This window comes from Rhinopithecus roxellana, chromosome 21 (genome assembly GCF_007565055.1).
Source record: "Rhinopithecus roxellana isolate Shanxi Qingling chromosome 21, ASM756505v1, whole genome shotgun sequence".
NCBI classification, from domain to species: domain Eukaryota; kingdom Metazoa; phylum Chordata; class Mammalia; order Primates; family Cercopithecidae; genus Rhinopithecus; species Rhinopithecus roxellana.
In genome coordinates this window covers 12,240,964-12,268,326 of record NC_044569.1, presented here as the reverse complement: position 1 = coordinate 12,268,326, position 27,363 = coordinate 12,240,964, and the positions used below count along the sequence as shown (strand labels likewise).

At 40.1% G+C, this 27,363-nt stretch overlaps 1 protein-coding gene across 6 annotated transcripts in view; it reads right to left on the bottom strand.

Annotated features, from left to right (window-relative positions):
- Positions 1 to 27,363, bottom strand: part of L3MBTL4 (L3MBTL histone methyl-lysine binding protein 4) — a 430,288-nt gene that overhangs the window by 65,943 nt on the left and 336,982 nt on the right. For 2 of the 6 annotated variants that reach the window (XM_010373395.1, XM_010373396.2), the window contains exon 17: positions 8,756 to 8,782. The exons of the other annotated variants lie outside the window; for them this stretch is intronic. In XM_010373395.1, coding sequence (XP_010371697.1) covers positions 8,756 to 8,782 — 27 coding nt within the window. The remainder of the gene's footprint in view (positions 1 to 8,755; positions 8,783 to 27,363) is intronic. 6 annotated transcript variants of the gene reach the window in all.

Genomic DNA, 27,363 nt, shown 5'->3' with positions numbered 1-27,363 from the left:
CTCACATTCTACAGGAGAGACAGTTAAATAATTAAAATAGAGTATAATAAATGCTATGATGGGAGAAGTTTAGGGATTATAGGATTTATGAGATTAACCAGCAAAGCTCCCTTTCCTATTGTGGGGAGGGAAGGAGGAGGAGCTAGGAATGATTCAGACTAAAGAGGGAAGAGAAGTCCAGGCTGAGGTAAGAGGGCTGGCTCTGATATAGTCAGGTATCGGGTGGAGGTGAGAAGAAGGGGGAAAGCAGGTTCTGGAAAGAGGAAACAGTATGTGCAAAGGCAAGAGGTGAGAGGGCAGGCAGAGGAGACAGATGGAGATGGAGACATGAGCAAGGACCAGGTCATGAAGGTCCCAGAAACCTGGTTATTCTGAGGTTGCTGGAAAGGCTGCTGAAGGGATTTCAGCATTCAGTGCCATGATTAGATTTGAAAGATCACCCTAACGGCAACGAGGAGAATAAGATGTAGGGAGGTAAGCAGAGAGGCAGGAAGACCAGATATGGAGACACCGTCCTGTAGTCAAAGTGAGAGAGACTCCTGGGTCCTGCACTAGGTTGTAAAAGCAGAGAGGGAGAGAAGGCTTCGGAGGCAAAATCAATTAGGTTTGGTTTCTAACTGGATATAGGTGATTTGTGAAGGAGAGGAGTCAAGGACACTCCTAGGTTTCTGGCTTGAGCAATTGGTTAGATGGTGGAGCCATTTTCTGATCTAGGCTTGGAAGATAGGATAATAAATTTGGTTTGGACTAGTTTCATATGTCTGAGGTGGATGTGCTCACTAAGCAGAGGAAGGTCAAGATGGAGATAGGAGCTGGAGACAGAACTGTGGAAGCCATTAGCCATAAGACTGAGTGCGATTACTCAGAGACTGGGAGAGAAGAGAGCTCCACGAAATAGTATTTGAAGTAGGATAGAGAAAGAGAAGGCAACAAAGGAAACTGAGAAAGGAGAGGCCAGATGGGAGAAAATTGAGTCTAGGATGATGTCTTGGAAGCCAAAGTAGATTTCAAGAAGGTGGGAATGGTCTCATGGGGCCCAATGCTTTTCCATGGTCAAGTAAGTGAGGCCCTGGACACAGTCCTCGGGTTTTTCAATGAGGTGGTCAGTGGGCACCTGGACAGCAGGGCCAGGCCGTGAGGATAGCAGAGCTAGCCTGCTGCAGGCTGAGGGCGGGAGGAGCTCTGCAGAGGCAAAGGCACATCTTGAACCCAAGTCTCCTCATTGAAATGCAGAGCATGGTGAAACTTTTTTTCCCTTTTTCAGTGTGTTTCCATGAGCTGTGGGAGATACTGCCAATAAATATATCTGACGGGTAGCAGAAAGCTTGGTGAAGAAATTCAGAAAAGGACAATGGAAAAATAGACTGCAGGTGACAAAGAGCTAAGACCATGAGTCACTCATTTTCAGACACAATCTGTTGGAAGCACCGTGCCCTGCCGTCCTGTTCCCCTTTGTAACCTGCAACAGGAGCTGGTCTCCAGTGGGGCAACTGCCTTTTGTGGCCCTCCCTGCATGGAAGTGACTAAATAGCAGCATTCAGACTATTCGTGAGCAGTACACAAAAGGGAAGACACTGATCTTTAGGGTTTCTGTGAAATCTTTTTCAATATAGACAAACAGAGGTAAGTTGAGAATCGAAGCCATTGCATGGCGCACCTCCGGTCCCGGTTCTCCTGGCGGGGGGGGGGGGGGGGGGGGGGTTTCTCAGCCTCCCCGCCAGCCCTTTCTGCCTCCCCTGCCTCTCTCCTCTCCTAGGCTCTTTCTCTTCAGGCATTACACTCTCTCTCTTGTCCTTCCCTTATACCTCCTCCTGCCACAAAGATGTGCTGAGCGCTGCTGGGTCCCCCAGTGTGGTGGTGATGCTGCTGATAGTCATTTAATACCCAGCATCTTCTGCCACCAGCATCTTCTGCCACTCTATTAATCCCAAATATTGGTCTAGGTCTCAGACACAACTTCTGTACCCTGGGCCAATTTCTAATAAACATTTTCTCTATGATTTTTGGTAGGAAATCTAAAATTCAGCCTTTCTCAAATTAGCCTCATGATCTTCACCATACAATCTATTTCTCCTCAAGTAATTCTTATTTGTGGTTAATAACATCACCATATTCACCATATGCCCAGCTGCTGTTACAAGGTCATGTGTAACCACTTCATTTCCTTACCTTCAAATGGCAGCTCAATCCCTTTAGTTCCTCCTCTGCAATATTCATGGAGCTCTGCTTCTGCGTCTATGACCACTGTTCTGCTCAAAACTTCATCTCCTCTTGCCTGGACCTCAGGGAAGCCCCTGACCACGTACCTTGTCTCTGATTTTGCTCCCACTCACTACAGCCTCCACAATACTTTTAAACTCATTTTTTTCAACAACACGAATCTGATCATGTACTTCTGGGACAAGCTGATAGACATCCAATGATTTCTTACTGCCAACAGATTATAATTGAAGCTCTAATTTAGCACTGCTCAAAAGGTCTTTAAAAATCAGTCTTTACAGCTTCATCATCCACCTGTGTGACAAGCATAGTGCTACTTACTTGCTTTATAAGGATTATCACATCGAATCCCAACAACATCTCTGTAGGGTGTGTATTTTAATTTATTGTTGATTTGGGAAAATTAAGGCACAAAGGCTATGTGATTTGGCTTAGGGTCACCCAGTCACAAGTAAGGCAGGAGTGAAATCCAGAGTTTATACATTTCAAAATGTTTTCTATTTTTAGTTTTATATATCAAGAAGTATCACTGAGCACGTATTTGTGCCTTCTGTAGAAAGGCAGAGGTGCTGCTGTTAGTCCTCAGGCAGTGGTTAAGATTGCTGCCTCGAAATCATACTGCTTGGGTTTGACTCTTCCCACTCTCACTTTCTAGCCTCCTGACCTTGTGTACATTTCTTAATCCCATTAGGCCTCAGGTTACTCACTGGTAAAACAAGGGCCTGTGGGATGCTGGGAGGATAAGTGAGATTACAGATGCAAGCCCCGAGGAAGGCGTGGCTGGTAGGAGGGCAGAGCTCAATACAGTGAGGTGGCTCCCTGGGCACTGCTTCCTGCCCCTTTCCAGTAAAGGTGTGACTATACTAAGAGTTTAAAAGAAATCATTTATGTGGCTAGACATACTGACTTCTGCAGCAGAGAAGAGACAGGGAGCAGTGGCTCTCATTAGCTTTGGAGATGATAATAAAACTGGAAAAGATCAGAAAAGTGGAAAATGATCTTTGCATCTGAGTGCACTGATTCATGATGTAGAAAGATACAAGAAAATCCCATTTTTAAAATAGTCCTTAAAACTCAAATGGAAAAGTAAAAAATCTACAGAAAGTGAGCCAGCTTTTCTTTCCTTTTGATAGAATGAAGAACATTCCAGTGGGAAAATGTAGAAATATGTGGCTAATTTCCTATGGACTAATTTAGCTTTCTATGAAACGAGGAAGTAAATAAGTCAGGATCAAATAATTCAACATGCTACAAGCATTTATTAAGTACCCATTTTTGATAAGGACCATGCCGGACATTGTGGGAAATACTTAAAAAGAAGGGGAGAGGGTTGTAAACTATTAAACTTGCCTGGAAGAGGTATTTAAAGTAATTGTAACCGAAAACCACATTCATATACTGTGATAATAAACTCTGTGCCTGTGTAGGGCTGTACTTTTCACACCTCACCTGTCTTCAGTCACGCGAGGAAGAGTACAATTAGCCTGTATGTTCCAAGTGGGATCTGAAGTTTAAAACTTAGGTAATTTGCCCAAGTTCGTGCAGTGTTTCAGTGGTACATTTATTGTTTGAACCCAATGCACTTCAACTGCAACAAAATGTCTGTGCAAATACACAGCTATTACGCTTTTTACAAGTTTGTTAGTCTCCTTTCAAAAATCTAACTGTGTGACTTATTTGATCATTTTTCCCACACTGGAAGAAGTCTCACCAAGATTAAAAATAAAAGTACCCAGCTAAGTTTTGTATTTTTTAGTAGGCACCGGGTTTTACCATGTTGGCCAGGCTGGTCTCGAACTCCTGACCTCAGGTGATCCACCCCCCTCAGCCTCCCAAAGCACTGGGATTACAGGCGTGAGCCACCGTGCCCGGACTTATTACTTCTTTGACAGCATCCTTTCGCAATGTTCACAACTACCCTCACTGACGCGTTTTGAAGTTTGGATGGTCATCGATTGGAATTTCTTAAAATGAGAGCATATCCATGCATGTTTTATATGGAGTTGATAATCACAACACAGGTGGTAGTTTCCTGGTTTTCCCTGTCTTACTGTCATCTCAAAAACAGTGACTAAGGAGCCCATCTTTTGCAGCTATCTTTGTACTACAATATAAATACAGCATTTATATTTACATAAATAGCTTTTCAGGGCAGAAAATACAGCAAGATGAATCTGTCATTTTTATTTCCTCATACATTCCAGGATATTGTTTTGCTAAATCATAGTCATTAAAGCCTACAAAATACGCAAACTGCCTACTTTCCCCCCTCAAGGTACACTATTTGAAAGAAAGCATTACATAAACAGTGCCTCTGCTAATGAATTACTGCTGGTCATACTTATTTATCTAAACTAAGAAATGAAACCAAATAGTGGAATTTACACTTTTTTCTCCAACTCTAATTTAAAGTAAAAAGATAGGGATAAATTCAGCTGCAGAATGCTGCTTACAATGCTTCTTACAATGTTACTTTTTTTTTTTCTTCTAATTACTCAAATAAATGGGTATTAAAAAAGACACTCATATTCAGTTTGGTTTTTGGTTTCACACAACAGGGTGGTTAATTAAAACCACTGCACATTCTGGTAGGCAGTTTATGATTGTGAAAAGGTCACATACTTGAAAATAAAGTTCGCTACGCCTCCTGCATTTAGCTAAATAATCATAGAGGGTGTTTAAAAATAATTTATAGCCCTCTCTTCCAAGCGACTTCTTTTCTTTTCCCTGTTTACTCATGACTTCCCATCAGCACCTCCTCTCAGCACCTCAGGGAAATTATACCGATAGGATCTCTCCAAATTCCTTAGTAAAGTTACAATTTTGCAGACAGCATGAGAAAACAAGGGTCTTGGTTCTGGTAAAAATAAAACAAGACAGAATCCTGGAAAAATGACATTCCAGAACGGAACACTATCCATTGGATAGCTGCAGCATTGATCGCCCGGGTAATTTGGCAAAAAGATCTACTTTGAAGACACTCTCTTTTTGGTTAAGAAGAGTCACCTCTGCCTCTCCTTTGAGAGGTCTCTAAATTCAGACAGGGCATCCACTGGCCCCAAACCCCACAGACCTCACCGCATTGAATGAAAACCAAGCTTCATCTCATCTTTTCAAAACAAATCATAAACTTTAGACATGCCTACGCCTTTTCATGCTCTCAGTGTCTGATTAATGCATTTGTGTGTGGATATATTTCAGTTTTTCTCCATTTCTAAAAACATTCACTCTGTTTAACTCTTCCAGACCTTTACTATGTGTAGCTTTGTACTGCTGATTAGTTTCAAGACTGCTGCTCTATATTCTAAAACAGTGATTCCCAATCTTTTTGACACCAGTGACCAGATTCGTGGAAGACATTTTTTCCACAGACAGGGGCTTGGGCGAGGGGTGGTTTTGGGATAAAACTGTTGCACCTCAAGTCATCAGGCATTAGTTAGAGTCCCATATGGAGTGTGCAACCTAGATCCCTCGCATGTGCAGTTCACAATAGGGTTCGCACTCCTATGAGAATCTAATGCCACTGCTGATCTGACAGGAGGGGGAGCTCAGGCAGTAATGCTCACCAGCTTGCTGCTTACCTCCTGCTGTGCAGCCTGGTTCCTAAAAGGCCTTGGGCCAGTACCCGTCCATGGCCTGGAGGCTATTCTAAACGTTAGTGAATATTTTACTTCTATCTATCTGATGGCTGTTAGGGTAAAAAATGTTGGTCATACGTTATCACTTAAACTACGTCAGCTGCAGATGAACAAGAACTAAGTAAATCGGCAGATTCATCATGATATGACTGACTTCTCGCATGTGCCTTTTCCTCCCATTGACTCTTTCTGCTATGAACATTCTTCTAGCCTTAGAAATATAAAAATAGGACATCATAACAAAGTATGGTTGGAACAAAAGACAAATTCTGATGTGCTAGATTAGAAGAAAGGAAAAGGCTTGGTAAATAGAATTTAAAAAAAATTTAGGTGGGTGCTCCTTTGACCATTATTTCATGTGGGGATATTTTCCTTAGTTAAAATATTTTACAATATCATCACTGTGTTTTATAATGCCAATGTCTTATCTCCAGGAGGTCAACTTTTATTTATATTATACAACATTTCCAATTTGCAATGACTTTAGCAAGAGGTAAGAGTTAATCTTTACCAACTTCCTGAGAAAGTGGTAGACAATAAGCTGTAGGAGACAATCTGATGAACTTATGGTGAGCTAAAGACAGCAGCTGATGAAAAACCTATGATTGTGGGTTTTAATCCCAGCCACTCCCTCAATCTGCCAAAGAGCTAGGGAAGAAGTCATGAACACCTACTCAGTTTCAACATCTAAAATGCCACGTGAGGATCAGAATGACCACAGAGAGAACACTATCAACACCATGACCTGTTTAAGTGAGGACTTATAATAGTGAGAATATGATTAGAAACATAAGGGGTTGAATATTGAATATTAACATTTACTTTAATATTGAATGTTTAATAACAATCACATTCGTAAGTTGAAAATATATAAGTAGAGAGGTTAAATGGTTTGCCAGAGGTCACATAACGAATTGGTTTCTAAGTTAAGATGAAGTTTATAATTTATTGCATTAATTTTCCTCATTTTATGTTAAATTTAACAACAATAAAACCTAGATTATTAATATTCTTGCAACCAGGAATCTTAATTAACTTGCATGTCCACTCACCAGTAAAACAGCTAGTGTTTTGTTTGTTTGTTACTTTAAGTTCTGGGATACATGTGCAGAATGTGCAGGTTTGTTACATAGGCATACATGTGCCACAGTGGCTTGCTGCACCTATCAACTCATTATCTAGGTTTTAAGCCCCACATGCATTAGGTATTTGTCCTAATGCTCTCCCTCCCTTGACCCCATCTCCCCAACAGGCGACACTGTATGATGTTTCCTTCCCTGTGTCCATCTGTTCTGATTGTTCAACTCCCACTTATGAGTGAGAACACATGGTATTTGGTTTTCTGTTCCTGTGTTAGTTTGCTAAGAATAATGGCTTCCCGCTTCATCCATGGTCCCTGCAAAGGACATGAACTCATTCGATTTTATGGCTGCATAGTATTCCATGGTTTATATGTGACACATTTTCTTTATCCAGTCTATCATTGATGGGCATTTGGGTTGGTTCTAAGTCTTTGCTATTGTAAACAGTGCTGCAATAAATATAAGTGTGCATGTGTCTTTATGGTATAATGATTTATAATTCTTTGGGTGTATACCCAGTAACGGGACTGCTGGGTCAAATGGTATTTCTGGTTCTTGATCCTTGAGGAATTGCCACACTATCTTCCACAATGGTTGAAATAATTCACACTCCCACCAACAGTGTAAAAGCATTCCTATTTCTCCACAGCCTCTCCAGCATCTGTTGTTTCCTGACTTTTTAATGATCACCATTCTAACTGGCGTGAGATGGTATCTCACTGTGGTTTTGATTTGCATTTCTCTAATGACCAGTGATGATGAGCTTTTTTCATTTGTTGCCCACAGAAATGTCTTATTTTGAGAAATGTCTGTTCCTATCTTTGCCCACTTTTTGGCGAGGCTGTCTGCTTTTTTCTCATTAATTTGTTTAAGTTCTTTGTAAATTCTGGCTATTAGACCTTTGTCACATGGGTAGTTTACAAAAATTTTCTCCCACTCTGTAGGTTGCCTGTTCACTCTGATTATAATTTCTTTCATTGTGCAGAAGCTCTTTTGTTTGACTAGATCCCATTTGTCAATTTTGGCTTTTGTTGAAATTCTGCTGGTGTTTTAGCCATGAAGTCTTTGCCCATGCCTATGTCCTGAATGGTACTGCCTAGGTTTTCTTCTAGGGTTTTTATGGTTTTGGGTAGAGAAAGATCTACCATGCAAGCAGAAAACAAAAATAATATAAGCATAGCAGAGGTTGCTATTCCCATATTAGATAAAACAGACTTTAAACCAACAACAGTTAAAAAAAAAAAAGTGGATGGCGAAGTAGGGTATTACATAATGATAAAGAGTTCAACTCAACAAGAAGACTTAGCTATCCTAAACACATATGCACCCAACACTGGGGCACCCAGATTCATAAAACAACTACTTATAGACCTACAGAAAGACTTATACCATCCCACAATAATACTGGAGGACTTTAACATGCCACTGACAGCGTTAGACAGATCATCAAGGCAGAAAATCTGGACTTGAATTTCACACTTGACCAAGTAGACCTAATAGGCATCTACAGAATACTCCACTAATCAAAACAGAATATGCATTATTCTCATTTGCCCACGGAACACCTTCCAAGATAAACTACATGACTGGCCATAAAGCAAGTCTCAATAAATTTTAAAAAATACAGTAATCACACCAAATGTACTCGCAGACCATGAGGGAATTAAAATAGAAATCAATACCAAGATATCCCCAAACCACACATTACATGGAAATTAGAAAACTTGCTCCTGAATAACTTTTAGGTAAATAACAAAACTAAGGCAGAAGTAATAAAAAGTCTTCGAAATAAATGAAAACAGAGACACAACATACCCAAACCGCTGGGATGCAGCATAAGCACTGTGAAGAGAAAAGTTTATGACACTAAACACCTACCTCAAAAAGTTAACAAGATCTCAAACTAACAATCTAACATCACATCTAGAGGAACTAGTAAAACAAGAATAAACTGACCCCAAAACTAGCAGAAGAAAAGAGTTGATTAAAATCAGAGCAGAACTGAACAAAATTTAGATCCAAACATACATAAAAAGAATCATCAAAACCAAAAGTTAGTTATTTGAACAAAGAAGATTGATAGACAGCTAAATTAACAAAGAAACAGAAAATCCAAATAAGCACAATCAGAAATGACATATGACACTACAACCAATCCCACAGACATGCAAAAATTCCTCAGAGACTATTATGAACATCTCTATGCACACAATCTAGAAAATCTAGAGGAAATTAACACATTCCTGGAAACACACAACCTCCCCAGATTGAATCAGGAAGAAATTGAAAGCTTGAACAGACCAATATCTAGTCCCAAAATTGAACTGGAAATAAAAATCTTACCAACCAAAAAAAGCCCTGGAGCAGATGGATTCACAGCCAAATTCTACCAGAGGTACAAAGAAGAGCTAGTACCAATGCTACAGAAGCAATTCCAAAAAACTGAGGAGGAGGGACTGCCTCCTCCCTAACTGATTCTACACAGCCAGCATCACTCTGATACCAAAATCTGGCAGAGGCACAATGAAAAAAAAGGTTTCAGGCCAATATCCCTGACAAATATAGACACAAAAATCCTCAGTAAAATACTAGCAAACTGAATCCAGCAATATATAAAAAAGTTAATTCCCCAGGATCAAGTAGGCTTCATTCCTGGGATGCAAGGTTGGTTCAACAAATGCAAATCAATAAATGTGATTCACAGCATAAACAGAATTAAAAACAAAAATCATGTGATCACCTCAATAAATGCAGAAAAAGTCTTTGATAAAATCCAACATCCTTTCATGTTAAAAACCTTCAACAGACTAGTCATCAAAGGAAAATACCTCAAAATAATAAAAGCCATCTGTGACAAACCCACAGCCAACATCTGAATGGGCGAAAGCTGGAAGCTAGAAGCTGGAAGCATTCCCCTTGAGAACTGGAACAAGACAAAGATGCCCACTCTCACCGCTCCTATTTAACACAGTACGGGAAGTCCTAGCCAGAGCAATCAGGCAAGAGAAAGAAATAAAAGGCATTCAAATAGGAAAACAAGAAGTCAAATGATCTCTCTTTGCTGACAAAATGATTCTACACCTAGAAAACCCTAAAGAATCTATCAAAAGCCTCGCAGAATGGGTAAACAACTTCAATATAATTTCAGGATACAAAAACCAATGTACAAAAATCAGTACCATTTGTACACATCAATAATATTCAAGCTGAGAGTCAAATCATTTCCAATAGCTACAATAAAAATAAAATACCTAAGAGTACCTAGGAGGTAAAAGATCTCTACAAAGAACTACAAAACACTGCTGAAGGAAATCATACATGACATAAACAAATGGAAAAACATTCCATGTTCATGGATTGGAAAAATTAGTATCATTAAAACGGCCACACTGCCCCAGGCAATTTACAGATTCAATGCTATCCCTATCAGACTACTGATGTCATTTTTCACAGAATTAAAAATATCATTCTGAAATGTATTTGGAACCAAAAAGAGCCCAAATAGAGCACTCTTAAGCAAAAAGAACAAAGCTGGAGGCATCACACTACCCAACTTCAAACTATACTATAAGGCAACAGTAATCAAAATAGCATTGGCTGGGCATGGTGGCTCACATCTCTCATCCCAGCACTTTGGGAGGCCAAGGCAGGTGGATTACTTAAGGTCAGGAGTTCAAGACCAGCCTGGCCAACATGATGTAACCCCTTCTGTACTAAAAATTAGCTGGTGCAGTGGTGGGCACCTGTAATTCCAGCTACTAGGGATGCTGAGGTGGGAGAATTGCTTGAACCCATGAGGTGGAGGTTGCAGTGAGCCAAGATCACGCCACTGTGCTCCAGCCTGGGCAACAGAGTAAGACTCCATCTCAAAAAAAAAAAATAAAATAAAAATAAAATAAAAAAATATAAAATGTTAAGAAAAACCCCAAACAGCATGGTACTGGTACAAAAACAGACACACAGAACAACGGAACAGAATAAAGAACCCAAACATAAAGCTGTACAACTCCAGCCATGTGATCTTCAACAAAGTCAACAGAAACAAGCAATGAGGAAAAGACTTTATTCAATAAAGCTAGGATAGCTGACTAGCCATATGCAGAATGAAACCAGACCACTACATTTCACCATATGCAAAAATTAACTCAAGATGGATTAAAGATTTAAATGTAAAACGTCAGCATGGTGGTTCACGCATGTAATTCCAGCACTTAGGGAGGCAGAGGTTGGGGGGATAGCTTGAGCCCAGGAGTTTGAGACTTGCCTGGGCAACATAGTAAGACCCCATTCTCCAAACGAAAGGAAAAAAAAGACAAAATAGAAAAGAATCCTAGAAGAAGACCTAGGAAACACCATTTCCTGAATATTGGCCTTGAATTTGACTAAAAAGCAATTGCAGCAAAAACAAAATCTGACAAATGGGACCTAATTAAACTAAGGAGCTTCTGCACAGCAAAAGAAATTATCAATAGAGTAAACAGACAACTTATAGAATGGGAGAAAATATTCTCATACTGTGCATCCAACAAGGGTTTAATGTCCAGAATCTATAAGGAACTTAAACAAACCAACAAGCAAAAACCAAACAACCCCATTAAAAAGTAGGCAAAATGCATGAACAGACATTCCTCAATAGAAAACATACAAGTGTCCATCAACAGTGGATTGGATAAAGAATATCTGGCACATATATACCATGGAATACTATGCAGCCATAAAAAATGACATCATATCTTTTGCAGCAACATGGATGCAGCTGGAGGCCACTAACTTAAGTGAATTAACACCAGAACAGAAAATCAAATACCGCATGACTTGATTATAAGTGGGAGCTAAATATCACGTACTCATGGGCATAAAGGTGGCAACAATAGACACGGGAAACTAATATAGGGAGGAGAGAGGAAAGGGGGTAAAGGTTGAAAAACTAACTGTTGGGTGTTATGCTCACTACTTGGGTGATGGGATTATTCACACCCCAAACCTCAGCATCATGTAATATATCCGTATAACAAACCTGTACATGTAACCCTTGAATTGAAAATAAAAGTTGAAATTATTTTGGAAAAGGAAAGTAACTGCACACAAAGCTCAACTTGCAATTGCATACAGCACTCCTATGCAATTCTCTCATGTTCTTTATTTGTTACACAAAATACAAATTTTTAACTGATCAGGATGTGAGCTAGCAAAACTGCTATCGCAAAACATAGGTGAGAGTTCAGGAAGGTAGTAAATACAGGATGTTGAGTATTATAAGTAAGAAATTACCCACAACACTCATGCTACTCAATTTGGCATAATAAGAGACAAAACTTTTTTTAAAAAATTATAAAGTGACATAGTGACAATGTGACACAGGAAGGCACTAGGTCAAAAGATGGTTACAAAGTTAATTATCTGTATCCCTTTCCTCTGGATAAAGAACTTGCATAATCTAACTTCTCACCAAATCCTGTTCTCCCCTCATACTTTCCCACATTATGTCAGGGAAATGCTTTAGGATCATATGCAATCCTGGCTGATTTAGCTTTAGCCTTTTCCTTTAAATAGAAACTGGAAAAACTAGTTACATTCACCATTTTGCAAAGCAATTAACCTTGTAGACTTTATAATGATAAAAATATTAATAAATTCACTGTGTAATTTTTATAATTTAAGAGCAAAGTTCCATAGTCTTTATAAATGGTTATACCCTCTATTATTAGAGGGTGCACAATAATTTCTAAAGCATATAACTTAGGGCAACTCAACAAAATCAATGTCTAATATTTTCCAAAATGCAAATATAATCTGACGCCAGTGTGCTCCACTGTGTTCTCATATTTGCTACTTGAATAAAATGCAGTAGCTACATGAGAGTGAAGTGTGTGACTTCCGGTTTTTAATGGAATTTTTTTCTTCTTCTCTTAGGGAAATAGCATGGGTCTGAAATGAGTTCTGGAGAGAGGGAGACAAAGCAAATGGGGGGGGGGGGATTTTTTTTTCCTCCCAGCTCATAATGGGAAAAATAGGGTAAGAAGCAAATTTTGTTGTAGAATGTGTATTGATCTGCTCTTAATGTGCTACATATTGAAGAATTCTGGACATACGATATCAGCACAGTTTGTGATCCTGTTTTTCTCTGGCCTCAGGACTCTGGGGAAGCAGATGTGAGAAGTGCTGGTGGCAGCTGCTGCCAGGTCAGTGCTAGGCTACAATGGCCTGCGATGTTGACGCATGGACACCTTCTCAGCCTGAGAGAGGCACATCCCGCAGAACTCCTTTTGCTAGTATTCCACACTGTGTCTTCAGTGTATGCTAGTCAACAGAACACAGAGTCCAAGCTAATTTGGGGTTGCCAGTTCAGAAGGATCCTAACTAAAATTCTGCCGACTATGGAGCAATGAGATGCCGCTGAGATCATGACAGTCTGCATGAATGTCTTCATTCAAGAATAAGGCAGCAGACGGGGCACGGTGGCTCACGCCTGTAATCCCAGAACTTTCGGAGACTGTGGTGGACGGATCACCTGAGGTCAGGAGTTCGAGACCAGCCTCCCAACATGGTGAAACCCTGTCTCCACTAAAAATACAAAACCTAGCTGGGCATGATGGCGCGTGCCCGTAATCCCAGCTACTCGGAATGCTGAGGCAAGAGAATTGCTTGAACTTGGGAGGCGGAGCTTGCAGTAAGCTGAGATCGTGCCATTGTACTCCAGCCTGGGTGTCGCAGCAAGACTCTGTCACAGAAAAAAAAAAAAAAAAGAATAGGGCAGCAAGCTTGATTTGCTTTCCTTGGTAGGACAGATTCAGTGGATGAATTAGGCCCTTTCTTCAAAATGTCGGCAGTGGATTGGACGTGTTCGGTGACTGTGGTGCAGACAATGACTGTGGCCCTGTGTGGAGCCACCACCTTCCTGTATTTGCAGGGCTGTCTGAGGAGGTTGTGCCTATGCTAAGAGAAGGTTTCCTCCTTGGAGTGGTGAGCTGTGTTCATGGACCCTGGCATCGTTAGGGCCTATTTTTCAGCATGACGTTCACTACATTACATTAAGAATTCTTGACTTGGCAGGAGGAGTGTTAATAGTGGGGGAGAACTGAAAGTGGCTGTTGTGGGGCTGGAACAGATATCACAGAAAACACCAGAGGAGTCTTGTGAAATTTCCCATCAGCAGAGACTCTGTCTCATTCAACATTAATGGTGCGTCTTTGGCTATTGGGCTCCGAGTTGTTTGCCTTGCAGTTTCCCTAATACTGATTGTTCAGTGAGAACATTTCTACTTTAGAAATGGGTTTTTTGAAAAGCAACTGAAGGCAGTTCCAAAGGCTTTGTAAGAACTTAGAGAAACATTTAGTAATGACTAAAAATGTCTTTTAAGTCGACTGCATAAGCATTTTTTCTTTGATGTTTTGATTTTAAAATTATGAATATACATAGGTACTGATAGCATGTTACCAACTGGAAATTCCTATTAATTGGCATGGTCGCATGGATAAATACAATTTAAAGTGATGTTAAAACAATGGCTCTGAAGTTAAGTCTACAGAAGGCTTTCTGAATCACAAAGCAATACAAATACGTTCAGCATTTTTCAGTATCAAATTAATTACACATTTTCAGAATATGGCAGTTTATATATAGCTAACTTTTAATAAAGCAATATATTGGATTGTAATAACTATGAATCAGTAGCTACTCCCTGCCAGTTGCTGGCTACAGCGAACAGTGGAGCTTACTGTACTTCTACACCTCTTGCAGAATAACAAATATCAGTCTTCAAACATTTAAGCAAATGCAAATAAAGGTCAAATATCCTTGTTTGGTCTTTGCAGCTGAAAGGGCAAGTTACACAATTCTTACGTATTTTTCCATCTAATTTTTCCATCTAATTTGACGAAAGAAAGAGAATCTGAATTTACCTTTTACAAATAGCTCACTTTTTCTTACTTTGCCAATAGTGGACAATTTTCTGTTTCAAGACTCAGTGTGTTAGTAGGCTAATGGACATAAAGAATTCCAACACTGCTAGTTCTTAGGGGAAGAACAGGCCAACAAACTGGAAAATGTACTGCAGTGGATGAAATCATACTACACAAATGGAGTGCTGCAAATCCCTAAACTACAGTGCATACTTGTTGGCAAGGCAGAAACATTCACAATTCAGAGGATTCCAGCAGGACGTCCCATTAATTTGCATTTCCCAGAACAAACTTATCATTTGGAAGAACAAGTCCAATAAACAAACGTGATTATCAACCAGTCCTTGTTCATTGTGTCTTTGTTTTTAAATGGTAGAAGGAGTGCCATGTATTTTCAGCTAGTGTTGGCTCTTTACAATACACTACACTAAGACAGTAAGACAATTTCTAATCTAGTTAGGTGTGTTAGTAAAGCATCTGCTTGCATAGCTAAAATATACATTTGTGAAGGCAATAAACATAGAGAAAGAGGCAAGGGGCTTGGTTTCAGAAATGCTACAAAATTCACTCAGTACTGAGTTTCCACTGTAGGACTGGAACTGGGTTAGACAAGAGGATGCGAAAATAAGTGACGATTTCCTGCGGATGAGAATGTGAAAGTTGCCGGTACCAAAATGGAGTCACTTATGTCCAATCCTAACAAAATGGATCCAGGAGGCCATGAAGGGAAGGCCCTCATGCACATTTGTCTGATAACTGGTACTATCACAAAAGGCTGCCAAAACCACAACCTTCACAAAGGCCATGGCAACCTTGCACAAAGATTACTTCTATGAGGATGCCTGCTCACTAATGGCCTGTTCACTAATAGACTGACTCACCCTTGTTATTAATCCTCGTAACCAAGGATAATTGCTTCAAAAGAACGAATGCAACTGCCCTCCTTTCCCCTTTAAAAACCCTTGCCTTCCCTTGCTTCTCTGGTTGCACCTATGGTCCACTGCAGCACGCGTATCCTAATGACAATCTCTTGCTATTCCCCAGTAAACTCTTTCTTTGGAGAGCTTGTCTCCCTCTGTTGTTATTTTAAGTTGATGGGAAGTTCACAGTCTAGTGGGCACATAAATGATATGTTCAATAAAGGCAGCTGAACTAAATATGTGAAAAGTGACTGAAAAAATCACGGCGTGCAAATGCTTCTGCAAAGTCTAATTGACATGCTTGGGTTAAGTTCTATACTTCAGAATGTATAAAAAACATTTTTTGCCTGTTTTTGCCAGATGCTAGCAGAAGCATCACCGCTCTTCTGATGTTGCTCTTCAAGTCCCTCTGCTTATTTCCTACCTGGGAGATAAAGGCTCTCAGTGCTTCTGTGTGTTTGTCCATTCTTAGTGATAACATCTTCCCCACTAAAGACCCTCCAAACTCCATCTTTACAGCACTGTAGATCTCAGCAGGAGAAGTGATGGACTGGGACACCTGACTCAGCCTGCATCGTCATAATTTTTTTTTTTTCTTGGCAAACAGACTGTCTCATACATTGCTGTCACTTAAGTCCCCCAAAGTGCCCACCTGCTCACATTAGAGGCAGTGCAGGATGGCAGTCCAGTACAGGTTCTATAGTAAGACCTGGATTCAATCCCTGGCACCATACGTGAGGTGTGGAGTCAGGGGTATGAAATTCAATTCCTGTACCTTAGTTTCCTCTCTCTGTGAGAATATCAAATCAGATACTCCCTCCAGGGGTTGAGCACGCTCAGTACTCCTACTGCTAGTGAATGGAGACACTTAGAAAACATCCTTCTTTTCTTCCCAGGCCCTTTGCCCTTGCCCCCGCCCCTTCCCTGACATTTCATTCCCCTCATCCTTTGGATCTGGGCCATGTCACTTTCCCAGAAACAGGCCCTAACCTCCAGCCCTGTGCTGCCCTTGCCTGGCACTTATCTTGGCTGTAACCTCAAACAGATTAACGCTTCGCCACAGAGCTCCCGACAGCTCAGACCAGTGCTGCTCTTATTTACTGTGGTATGGCCTGTGCCTAGAATAATGCTGGGTATGTAAAGAATATGTGCTCGATGAACCCACAAATGATGCTGGGACCACAGACATGATTCTGTGGAAATGCCGCAAGTCCCCTGCCTTGCCAGGGAGGCGGCACTGTGTGGCTAGGCTTTGGGCTCTTTTCCCTTTCCCTGAAGCTCAGCTTCCCTCTGCTTCACTTACAGGTTACTCCACATGAACCCACAGGAAGACACTATCTTAGTGTCTAATGTAATCACTATGCAGTTGAAAACACCTGGTTTTAAGACTCGTTCAGGGGAATTGCACTTTTAACCTCAGGAATCTGTGAGACAGTGTGACTGGATACCTTAGCGCTGTCCACTTGGAGAGGCAAGCCAAATTGCATCTCATGCCTATTTTCAGTGACTAGTTATATCATCCTGAATTACATATGAAAGAGTAACCATTTTAGCCATTCCAACTTATCTTACAAATTTCCTAGACGTTCATGATGTTTAAAGAGATTTTAACCTGTTGGCACAATGAAGCCCCCCAAAGAAAATTTCTCACATTTTGGACATTGATTCTTAGATTAATCTATATTGTTAATTACATCTGGTATTATGACCATGTTCACTTTGCTCAGACCTCATCATGTTTCACCTCACTAGGCTTAAAAGTTGTCAAGGCTGGGATAGAGGTGTAGGGTTCTATGCCCTGACCCTTAAGAGGAAGAACCACTCACCTGACCAGATACATTTGAAAGTAAGTTTTCTTCGATAGTATGTTAAAGGCACAGACTGATGGATGGATGGATTGATTGATTTCGTCGGGGCAATCTAGACAGCTTGGTCAGCAAAGGTTTTTTATATTAAGGCTAAACAGAAAACAACACCCAAACAAGAGTTAAAACTTTGAAAACTTGTTATTCTCCAACCCTCATGTTGACAGAAGTGATTTTAAAAACCATCTTCTGATATAAAATATAATAAGGAAACAATTAAAAACCTCTGCAATTTAGCCAAGCGCAAAGCATCATCTGACAGTGGTCCAGGGGGAGGGGTATCCAGTGCCAGAGAAACAGTGACTAAACTGGAACCCAGATTCTCAGACCCGGGGAAGGATCCTTCCGCTATACTTCATGATATGTATGTGAATCACACATGACTAAGCTTTTGTCCTCAACCTCTTCTCTGTATACAGGGGACTTTGTGTTTATTTTTAAAGCATACCAGTATCAACTGTGAACCGTAATCTAATCACTATGCACGCGGTTATTAGGCGATGACCTCAGAGGTGCACTGGCCAGCCAGGCGGAAAACACCTCAGTGTTTCAGGGGAGTGGTGGTTTCCTCTACGTTGTTTTAAAGCATGGCTTTGGGTTGATTTGTCCATATTTCATTAAACTAAAAGGAATCTGGGCTGTAAAATTCATTAACAGTGAGACAGCCATTCTGTCATTTCCAAGAAGAAATTTCTGGCCAAGCAGAAAAGCATTCTTCTTAAGAAAAAAGAGACTGTCATTAAACAGAACAACCATGTCAGAGACACTGAAATGGCTTTTGCCTTCAGACTTCACGCCAATCTATTCAGCACAAAGCAAAATTCTCAAAGTTTCGGCAGAAGTTTGCTTTTGTGTTTGAGCAAGAACTCAGCAGTAGTCAGATAGGAAGCAAAAGTCACTGCATCCTGAGCACACATACCACATGGGCCCCTGCGGGGCAGGAGGCACTGGGCAGGAGGCTCCCTCTGAAGTGTTACTAGTCTACTTCCAATGAATTTATGGAGAAATGTCTGAGCGCTGGTCAGACCTTTATATATAGTGTCCCTTATTTTTAATGCCCTTTCTTATCCACTCAGCTGCTTTGAGAGGTAGAGAAAGGCTCTCCATGTGACAGGAAAGGAGACTCAGGCCCACCCCCAGGGCTCAGCCACAAAGTGAGTTTGTGGCTGGGCTTAAAGTCAGGTCTCCAACCCCACTTCTAATGACACTTTCCATGAAACCACACAGTCAGTTTAACTCCATGGGTGTCCTGATGAAATGGTGGGCCATGGGGAAAAAGCTCTGGATCTGCAGAGGTCACTCTAAGCTGCAACTCTGTCATTCATGAGCTGTGTGACGTTGGGTAAATCACCTGCTCTGCAGATCAACTGCCTCAACAGTAAAACGGAAACCACAATCTTTCAGAGGAAAAACGGGACAGACATGAAAGTAATTTATAAATGAGAACTGCTAGATGAACATATTGTTATTATCAGTATTACTATCAGAGTGAATATATTAAGAAAACAGTTATTTGATGCCACTGCTAAGAAATGTCTTTTAAAAGTGTTTTTCTTTTCTCTTTCCTTCCTTCCTTCTTGCTTTCCTTCCTTCCTTCCTTCCTTCCTTCTTTCTTTCCTCCTTCCTTCCTTTCTCTTTCTCTCTCTCTCTCTTTTTCTTTTCTTTCTCCTTCCTTCCCTCCCTCCCTCCTTTCTTTCTTTCTTTCTTTCTTTCTTTCTCTCTTTCTCTCTTTCTTATTTCTTTCTTTCGGAATCTTGCTCTCTCACCCAGGCTGGAATGCAGTGACACAATCTTGGCTCACTGCAACCTCTGCCTCCCAGGCTCAAGTGATTCTCCTGCCTCAACCTCTCGAGTATCTGGGATTACAGGCATGCCACCATGCCCAGCTAATTTTTGTATTTTTAGTAAAGATGGGGTTTTGCCATGTTGGCCAGGCTGGTCTCAAATTCCTGACCTCAGGTGATGGTGATCTGCCTGCCTTGGCCTCCCAAAGTGCTAGGATTACAGGCTCAGGCCATCGTGCCTGGTCAGAAGTATGTTTTTCATAATCACAGAATAAAAACCAGGCAAGAGTTTATAACAGTCTATCACCATTGGGGAAAATTGTTTTTTATTTTTTAATTATCTCTTTCTAAAGGCAAATAAAAGAGAAAAATTCATCAAAATAGCTATATCTAGAAAACTCAGGAAACTTCTCTCTCTTTTTAGTTTCATTTCCTTAAGTACTTGTTACTTTATTGTTTATTTTATTAATTTTCTTGTGATTATTTTATAATCTGATTATTTTGCACATCAAAATCACTGAAAACTTGGCAGTCAAAATGTGAAGAAAAAATACATCAACTAAAAAGTATTCAAAAAAGGAAAATAACACTGAAAAACATTAAAAAATAATGAATGAAGGAGAACCATGTAAATAATAGAAGAAAGAGTTGTCTATGCTAATAAATAAAGTCCATGACATAAACGATACACGGTGTTCCCGCACAAGGCAGCAGTAACCATAGCAACAAGACAAGCAGTGTACTCAAGAGTGACTCAACCAAACTCTTAACATGTATCAGGTACAGTTCCTAAGCCTATTTTAATATGGTACTGAAATATTTTATGCCCCTTCCTTATCTAAAATTGCTCGTAATAGCTATTCCTTTAATTTATAAAGAGATAAAAATTTCTTGTGCTTCTTAACTTCTGTGATAATCAACACGGCTTAACTCAAGTATGCTGGGACCAGCAACAACTCTCATTTTCTACTTCGCAGTAATGAATTTCAGTTGAACTGAAATAGATTGCCCAATGATACATGTGGGAATCAAGACATCAAATGCTGATTCTTCTCCTTAGACATAGGTGCTTGGCGTTACTATTTATAAGTTTTGTCTCTCAGAAATTTAATGAAATGTCAAAACAGCAGTGCCGTATGGGTAGAGAATCCCAGGGCAATCTTTGTCTGAAGGTTTTAAGGAAAGGACTTCCACGGCCTCATTCTCTACATTGATTGCTCCAGTACCTTGAACCTTCTATCTAACCTTTTTGCTGCATCCTTTAGAACAAGCCTTGAATTCTTCCTCATTGTCTGTGTCTTTATGGAGTATAAATCCCAAGTTTAGAAAACTTTTTCTTACCAAACAGGCCTGTCTCCCCAAGGAGACTATGAATCAGGGAATTTTTTTTTCAAGTCCACAGTACCTATAATCAAGAGAAACAGTGTCTCACACTATCAATCTGATGGAGGGATGCAGGGGCTTTCTCTCTTTGATCTAAGGTATATTTGAAGATAAAGGTTCTTTGCTCTATCCTGGGGATATTTCCCTTTAGCACTGAAATTAGAGACAAAGAAGACAAAGCCTGGCAGTGCTGTGGGAGGAATGAAGAATAAGGGAGAGAACTGCTTTGCTTTAGGGGGCATCCTGTACACCCATATATAATCCTTATGTGTTCATAGACTCTAAGGATGGAAATGCCATATCTTTCAAAGCCAACATGCATGTTAATCTGATACTGGGAATAAGATAAAGTTATTACAATTCCCTATCACCTTGCCTGGAATGGTGAGCCTGGAATCCAAGAATCTTAGAAGCCAGTTTTGGCTCCTGAGAAAAATACTGTGCAGTGTTGGAACACAAAGGTGCAATTACTGCAGTAATAAGATCTGCTTCTCCAGTTATTTCTGGGCTGTCCAGTCTCCCACAGCTCTGGACAGTCAATAGCCCAGGACCCTCAGCTGACGGCAGGTGTCAGATCACTATTCCAGCAACAGTGTCAGAGGGACTGATTACGCATCTAGTCTGGAGTGATGTGGAAAGGTGGAGCTGCATTCTATTATAACCAGAGACAGTGTCAGTATGGAGAAGAGGATGTGTCAGAGACAGATTCCAGTTCGAGAGGGTTATTTTTGGAATACTCCAAGGAAGCCTCTGGCATGGCTGCCCACATGCACCAGACTTGCTGCTGTGGAGTGTGGTTTTCAGAGTTGTCACTCCCTCAAGCCTTGCACCTAAAAATAAGTATCTACTTATTAAAGCAGGTTTATTTTTACTCTGCCTTTCTTATTCTTGCAGTATAACTTTTCTTCACATTTACAATTTCAAAATATTTTGTCAATAATGTTTATAATTCTTAAAAATCCATGAATCATAATCTATAAATCTTAAACCAGAATCTTGTCTTCCAGCAAGAAAACTGGCTTTCTCATTTTCATGTACTTCTGGAATCTGATAAGAAAAAATTTTGTATGAAAAGAAGGGCAAATGGAATTTTTAGAAGGATAATACAGAATATATTAAAAACCAAGCTAAAAAAAAAGCACAAGATATCCTAGAAAGGAGACTAAGAGGGCACCCAGACCCCTCCACTCAGTTCCAACAATCTTCTTCTCACTTAAAGCCTCACTGGCTGCTGCGATGACGCTTCTAGCAGACCTGTGAGTGTAGGTGTTTCCGAAGATCTGGCAGGGAAACAAATTAATCATTTCAATCTTAGCACCTCCAAGCCTCTAATGTCAGCTGGTCTCTAACTTGGGATAAAGTTCTCTAGTATTTATTTTTTCTAAGTGCAGTAAGGCTAATAGGTATGATGTTGAATTTTATCAAATGCATTTTCTGTGTCTATTGAGATGATCATATGGTTTTTGTTTTTAATTCTATCTATATGATGTATCACATCTATTGACTTGCACATGTTTTTTTTTTGAGGCGGACTCTCGCTCTGTCGCCCGGGCTGGAGTGCTGTGGCCGGATCTCAGCTCACTGCAAGCTCCGCCTCCCGGGTTTACGCCATTCTCCTGCCTCAGCCTCCCGAGTAGCTCGGACTACAGGCGCCCACCACCTCGCCCGGCTAGTTTTTTGTATTTTTTAGTAGAGACGGGGTTTCACCGTGTTAGCCAGGATGGTCTCGATCTCCTGACCTCGTGATCCGCCCGTCTCGGCCTCCCAAAGTGCTGGGACTACAGGCTTGAGCCACCGCGCCCGGCCCCGACTTGCACATGTTAAACTATACCTGCAACCCTGGGATGAAATCTACTTGATCATAATGTATTATTATTATTTTTTGATGTGCTGTTGGATTTGGTTAGCTAGTATTTTGTTGAGGATTTTTGCATCTATGTTCATCAAGGATATTGAAATTTTCTTTTTTTGTTATGTCCTTTCCTGGTTTTGATATTAGGGTGATACCGGCTTCATATAATGATTTAGGAAGGATTCCTTCTTTATCTTTTGGAACAGTTTCAGTAGAATTGGTACCAATTCTTCTTCAAATGTTTGGTAGAATTCAGCTGTAAATCCATCTGGTCCTGGACGTTTTTGTTGGTGATGGCAATTTTTGTATTACTGATTAAATCTTGATGCCTGTTATTGGTCTAATTCAGGACTTCTATTTCTTCCTGATTTAATCTAGGATGGTTTTATGTCTCAGGAATTTATCCATTTCCCCTAGAGTTTCTAATTTGTGTGCGCAAAATTGTTCACAGTAGCTTTGAATGATATTTTGTGTTTCTGTGGTATCAATTGTAATATATCCAGTTTCATTTCTACTGAATAATTGAGCTTATATGGATCTTCTCTTTTTTCTTGGTCAGTCTTGCTAATGGTCTATCAAATTTGTTTATCTTTTCAAAGAACCAGCTTTTTGTTTCATTTATCTTCTGTAACGTTCTTTTTGTTTCCATTTCATTTAGTTCTGCTCTGATCTTTAATATCTCTTCTCTTCTCCTGGGTTTGGGTGCAATTTGTTCTTGTTATCCTAGTTTCTTGAGAAGTGATATTAGGTTGTTGATTTGTGCTTTTTCAGACTTTTTTATGTACACATTTAATACTATGAACTTTCCTCTTAGGGCTGTTTTTGCTGTATCCCAGAGGTTTTGATAAGTTCTGTCATTATTATCATTCATTTCTAAGAATTTTCTAATTTAGGCCTTGATTTCATTGTTATACCAAAAATTATTTAAGAGCAAATTATTTAACTTCCATGTATTTGTATAGTTTTGAGAGTTCCTTTTGGAGTTGATTTCCAGTTTTATTCCACTGTGGTCTGAGAAGACCCTTGTTATAATTTCGATTTTTTAAAATTTATTGAGACTTGTTTTATGGTCTGTCATATGGTCTATCTTGGAGAATGCTCCATGTGCTGATGAATAGAATGTATATTCTGTATTTGGGAAGAGTGTTCTGTAAACACCTGTTAAGTCCATTTGTTCTAGGGTATAGTTTAAGTCTGCTGTTTCTTTGTTGACTTTCTGTCTTGATGATCTTCTAGTGCTGCTGGTGAAGTACTAAAGTACCCCACTATTAGTGTGTTGCTGTCTACCTTATTTCTTGGGTCTAGTAGTAATTATTTTATAAATCTGCGAGCTCTAGGGTTAGGTGCATATAAATCTAGGATTGTAATATCTTCTTGTTGGACTAATCCTTTTATCATCATATAATGTCATTCTTTTTTTTAACTGTTGTTGCTTCAAAGTCTGTTTTGTGTGATATAAGAATAGCTACTTCTGCTCGCTTTTGTTTCCAGTTGCATAGAATATATTTTTCCACCCCTTTACTTTAAGTTTATGAGACTCCTTGTGTGTTAGGTGAGTCTCCTGAACATAACGGATATTTGGTTGATTTTTTTATGCATTCTGCCATTCTGTATCTTTTAAGTGAGGCACTTAGGCCATTTACATTCAGCATTATTATTGAGATGTAAGGTATTGTGATCATATTAGATGTTGCCTAGATACTTTGTTCTTTTTTTCATTGTGTTATTATTTTATAGGACTTGTGAGATTTGTCCTTTAAGGAAGTTCTATTTTGGTGCATATTTGTTTGTCAGCATTTGTTAGTCTGAGAAAGACTTTATCTCTCCTTCATTTATGAAGCTTAGTTTTTCTGGATACAAAATTCTTGGCTTACAATTATTTTGCTTAAGGAAGCTAAAGATAGGACCCCAGTCTCTTCTGGCTTGTAGGGTTTCTGCTGAGAAATCTGCTGTTAGTTGGATATGTTTTCCTTTATAGGTCACCTTATGCTTTTGTCTCACAGCTCTTAAACTTCAACTCATTTCTACATGTAGACTTGAGACAGCCTGATGACTAGGTGCCTTGGTGATGATCTTTTTGCAATGAATTTCCCAGGAGTTCTTTGAGTTTTCTGTATTTGGATATATAGATCTCTACAAAGGCCAAGGAAGTTTTCTCAATTATTCCCTCAAATAAGTTTTCTAAACATTTAGACTTCTCTTTTCCCTCAGGAATACCAATTATTCTTAGATTTGGTCATTTTACATGATCCCATATTTCTTAGACACTTTATTCATTTCTTGAGATTCTTTTTTCTTCATCTTTGACTGGGTTAATTCAACAGCCTGATCTTTGAGCTCTGAGATTCTTTCTTCTACTTGTTCTAGTCTATTGAAGAAACTTTTCCGCTGTATTTTGCATTTCCCTAAGGGTGACTTTCATTTCCAGAAGTTCTGACTGGTTTTACTTCATGTTATCAATCTCTCTGGAAAATTTTCATTCATCTCCTAAATTTTTGAAAAAAATTTCTTTATGTTGGTTTTCACCTTTCTCTAGTATCTCTTGAGTAATTTAATAAGCAACCTTCTAAATTCTTTATCTGGTATTTCAAAGACTTAATCTTGGTTTGGATCCATTGCTGAGAGCTAGTGTGATTTCTTGGGGATGTTATATAACCCCATTTTGTCATATTACCAGAATTATTTTTCTGGTTCCTTCTCATTTGGGTGGACCATTTCTTCAAATTGTTCTTAAATTTATTTTTGATTTGACTGTGCTTTTTCTTTAATTTCTTATTTTTCCTCTTAAGGATCTGACTTTAATGTTTATAGTTTATTATAGCCTAATTTGATTCTTGATGCTTTTAGTGGTGAAGACTCTGTAGGAGTTCCTTAGTTAAAGAGAGTTTTTGTGTACTGGCTTTCCCAGGCTCTGGTTGCAGTAGTTATGCATTTGGCCTGTGGGCAAGTTCACTGTCTCCTGTAGGGTTGGAATGGCTAGGATCTCTTGAAGCTTATCTCATTCTCCCATGGTGTTCACTTCTTTATTTATTTAATTTTTCTCAGTATTTTATTTACTAAGCTGATGATTCAGGCCAATAGGAGGGATATCCCTGGGGTAGGTATTTGTAGTAGCTAGAGGATGGGTACATATAATACCTAATGGTGGGCAGAGGTCCCAGCCTTGATGAAGGTGCCTGGGGGAGCTCTACATTAAATGTGCTGAGGTTTTATCAGAGTGAAGGGTGGAAGCTACCTCAGCTCCACTGCCAGGCAAGCAGGAAAGCTATCCACCTTCTTGTCCCAGTATTCCAGCTATTCAGATCAGACAAGTACCTCTTTGCATCTGTAGGAATGTTGATGTTCCAAGTAGAGAGGAGTTGTGACTCTGCAAGCCTGAATATGAGAAGTGCTCCTCCTGTAGGGGTGCAATCACCCTAAATTGCTCCTGGAAGGCCATCTACACATCTACACATGCATCTACACTGCACTCCTGTGAGAGAAGCCCCAGCTGTGTGTGCAGTGGTGTACCAGTGGGGAAAAAGGATCCCCTTTCCAAGCCCCTTTATGATCAGAGATGCTGCCTGATTGTTGGGGTAGAGGTGTAGACTTTCCTTACTGCACCCAGCACTGCAATTGTGTCTCTGCTACAAGAAACGTCCCACTAGTGGAAAAATCTGGGACTCAAGGCCTGCTGTGCAGATTCTTTTTCCTATGAGATATTCCCTTGATGTGATGCTCTCCCCCTTCCCCTAGGAATGAGACTTCCTGAGACCCAGACCACAGTGATTGTTAGTGCTCTTCTGGGTGTAGATACCCAGTGTGACTACCACACTTTGAGCTGGTGCAGGGGAATGTCTGCAAGAGATCCAGAAATGTGAACTAACTTCAAGTCTCCCAGCAGAGTATGCCAGCACCATCTCTGATGGAGATGGCAGGGGAGTTACATACACTCTGTGAGATTTCTTGGTTGGAGATGAGGCTTAGTGTGTTGGGTTTCTCAAATGATAGTTACAGTTGCAGTGAACTTGTCACATGGAGAGGCTCAGAACCTCTGGTTAGTCAGGGTGTTGTACGCAATGGTGATAGCTGAGGTCACATACTCATTTTCTGCTTCCTGGGCACATTCTACCTAGAGGTGTTTAATGGACTGTGTTGGATGGCCTCCAGTCATGAGGTGGCATTTGCAAGACAGCACCCAGCTGCAGTAGTAGCAGTGGGATTTAAGCTTGCCATAAGTTGCTGAGGGAAAGTGTGTGTGTTTTTTTTTTCCTCAAGTGATAGGCAGGGCTATAAAGTTCCCCAAAGTTTATGTCCTTTGTGTTAAGCTACCAGGGTGGGTGGAGGGGCACAACCAAGTGAGGGCAGGGTTAGGCAGGTCTGTGCTCTGACTTTTCTTGAGCTGGGCTAGCTGTGGCCACTGTGAGTATTGGGAGGTGGTTCTCAGGCCACTGGGCTAATGTTTCAGAAGGGCGTATAACTGCCTCTACTGTACAGAAGAGTTCACAAAGGGAGTGGGGAGGAGCAGGCAGCAGTAAGCCTCACCCAGCTCCCATGCATTTGGCGAGGCTGATCTCACTCACTCAGTGCTCCACTAACAAAGGCAAAAGATGACTTGGATAAATAACAGTGACTAATGTGTTTAAGAAATTAGATGGCAAGATAGAGAATTTTACTCAGGAACTAAGGTCTATTAAAATCATACATAGGTAAATTGCCAAACTAAGAAATATACAATA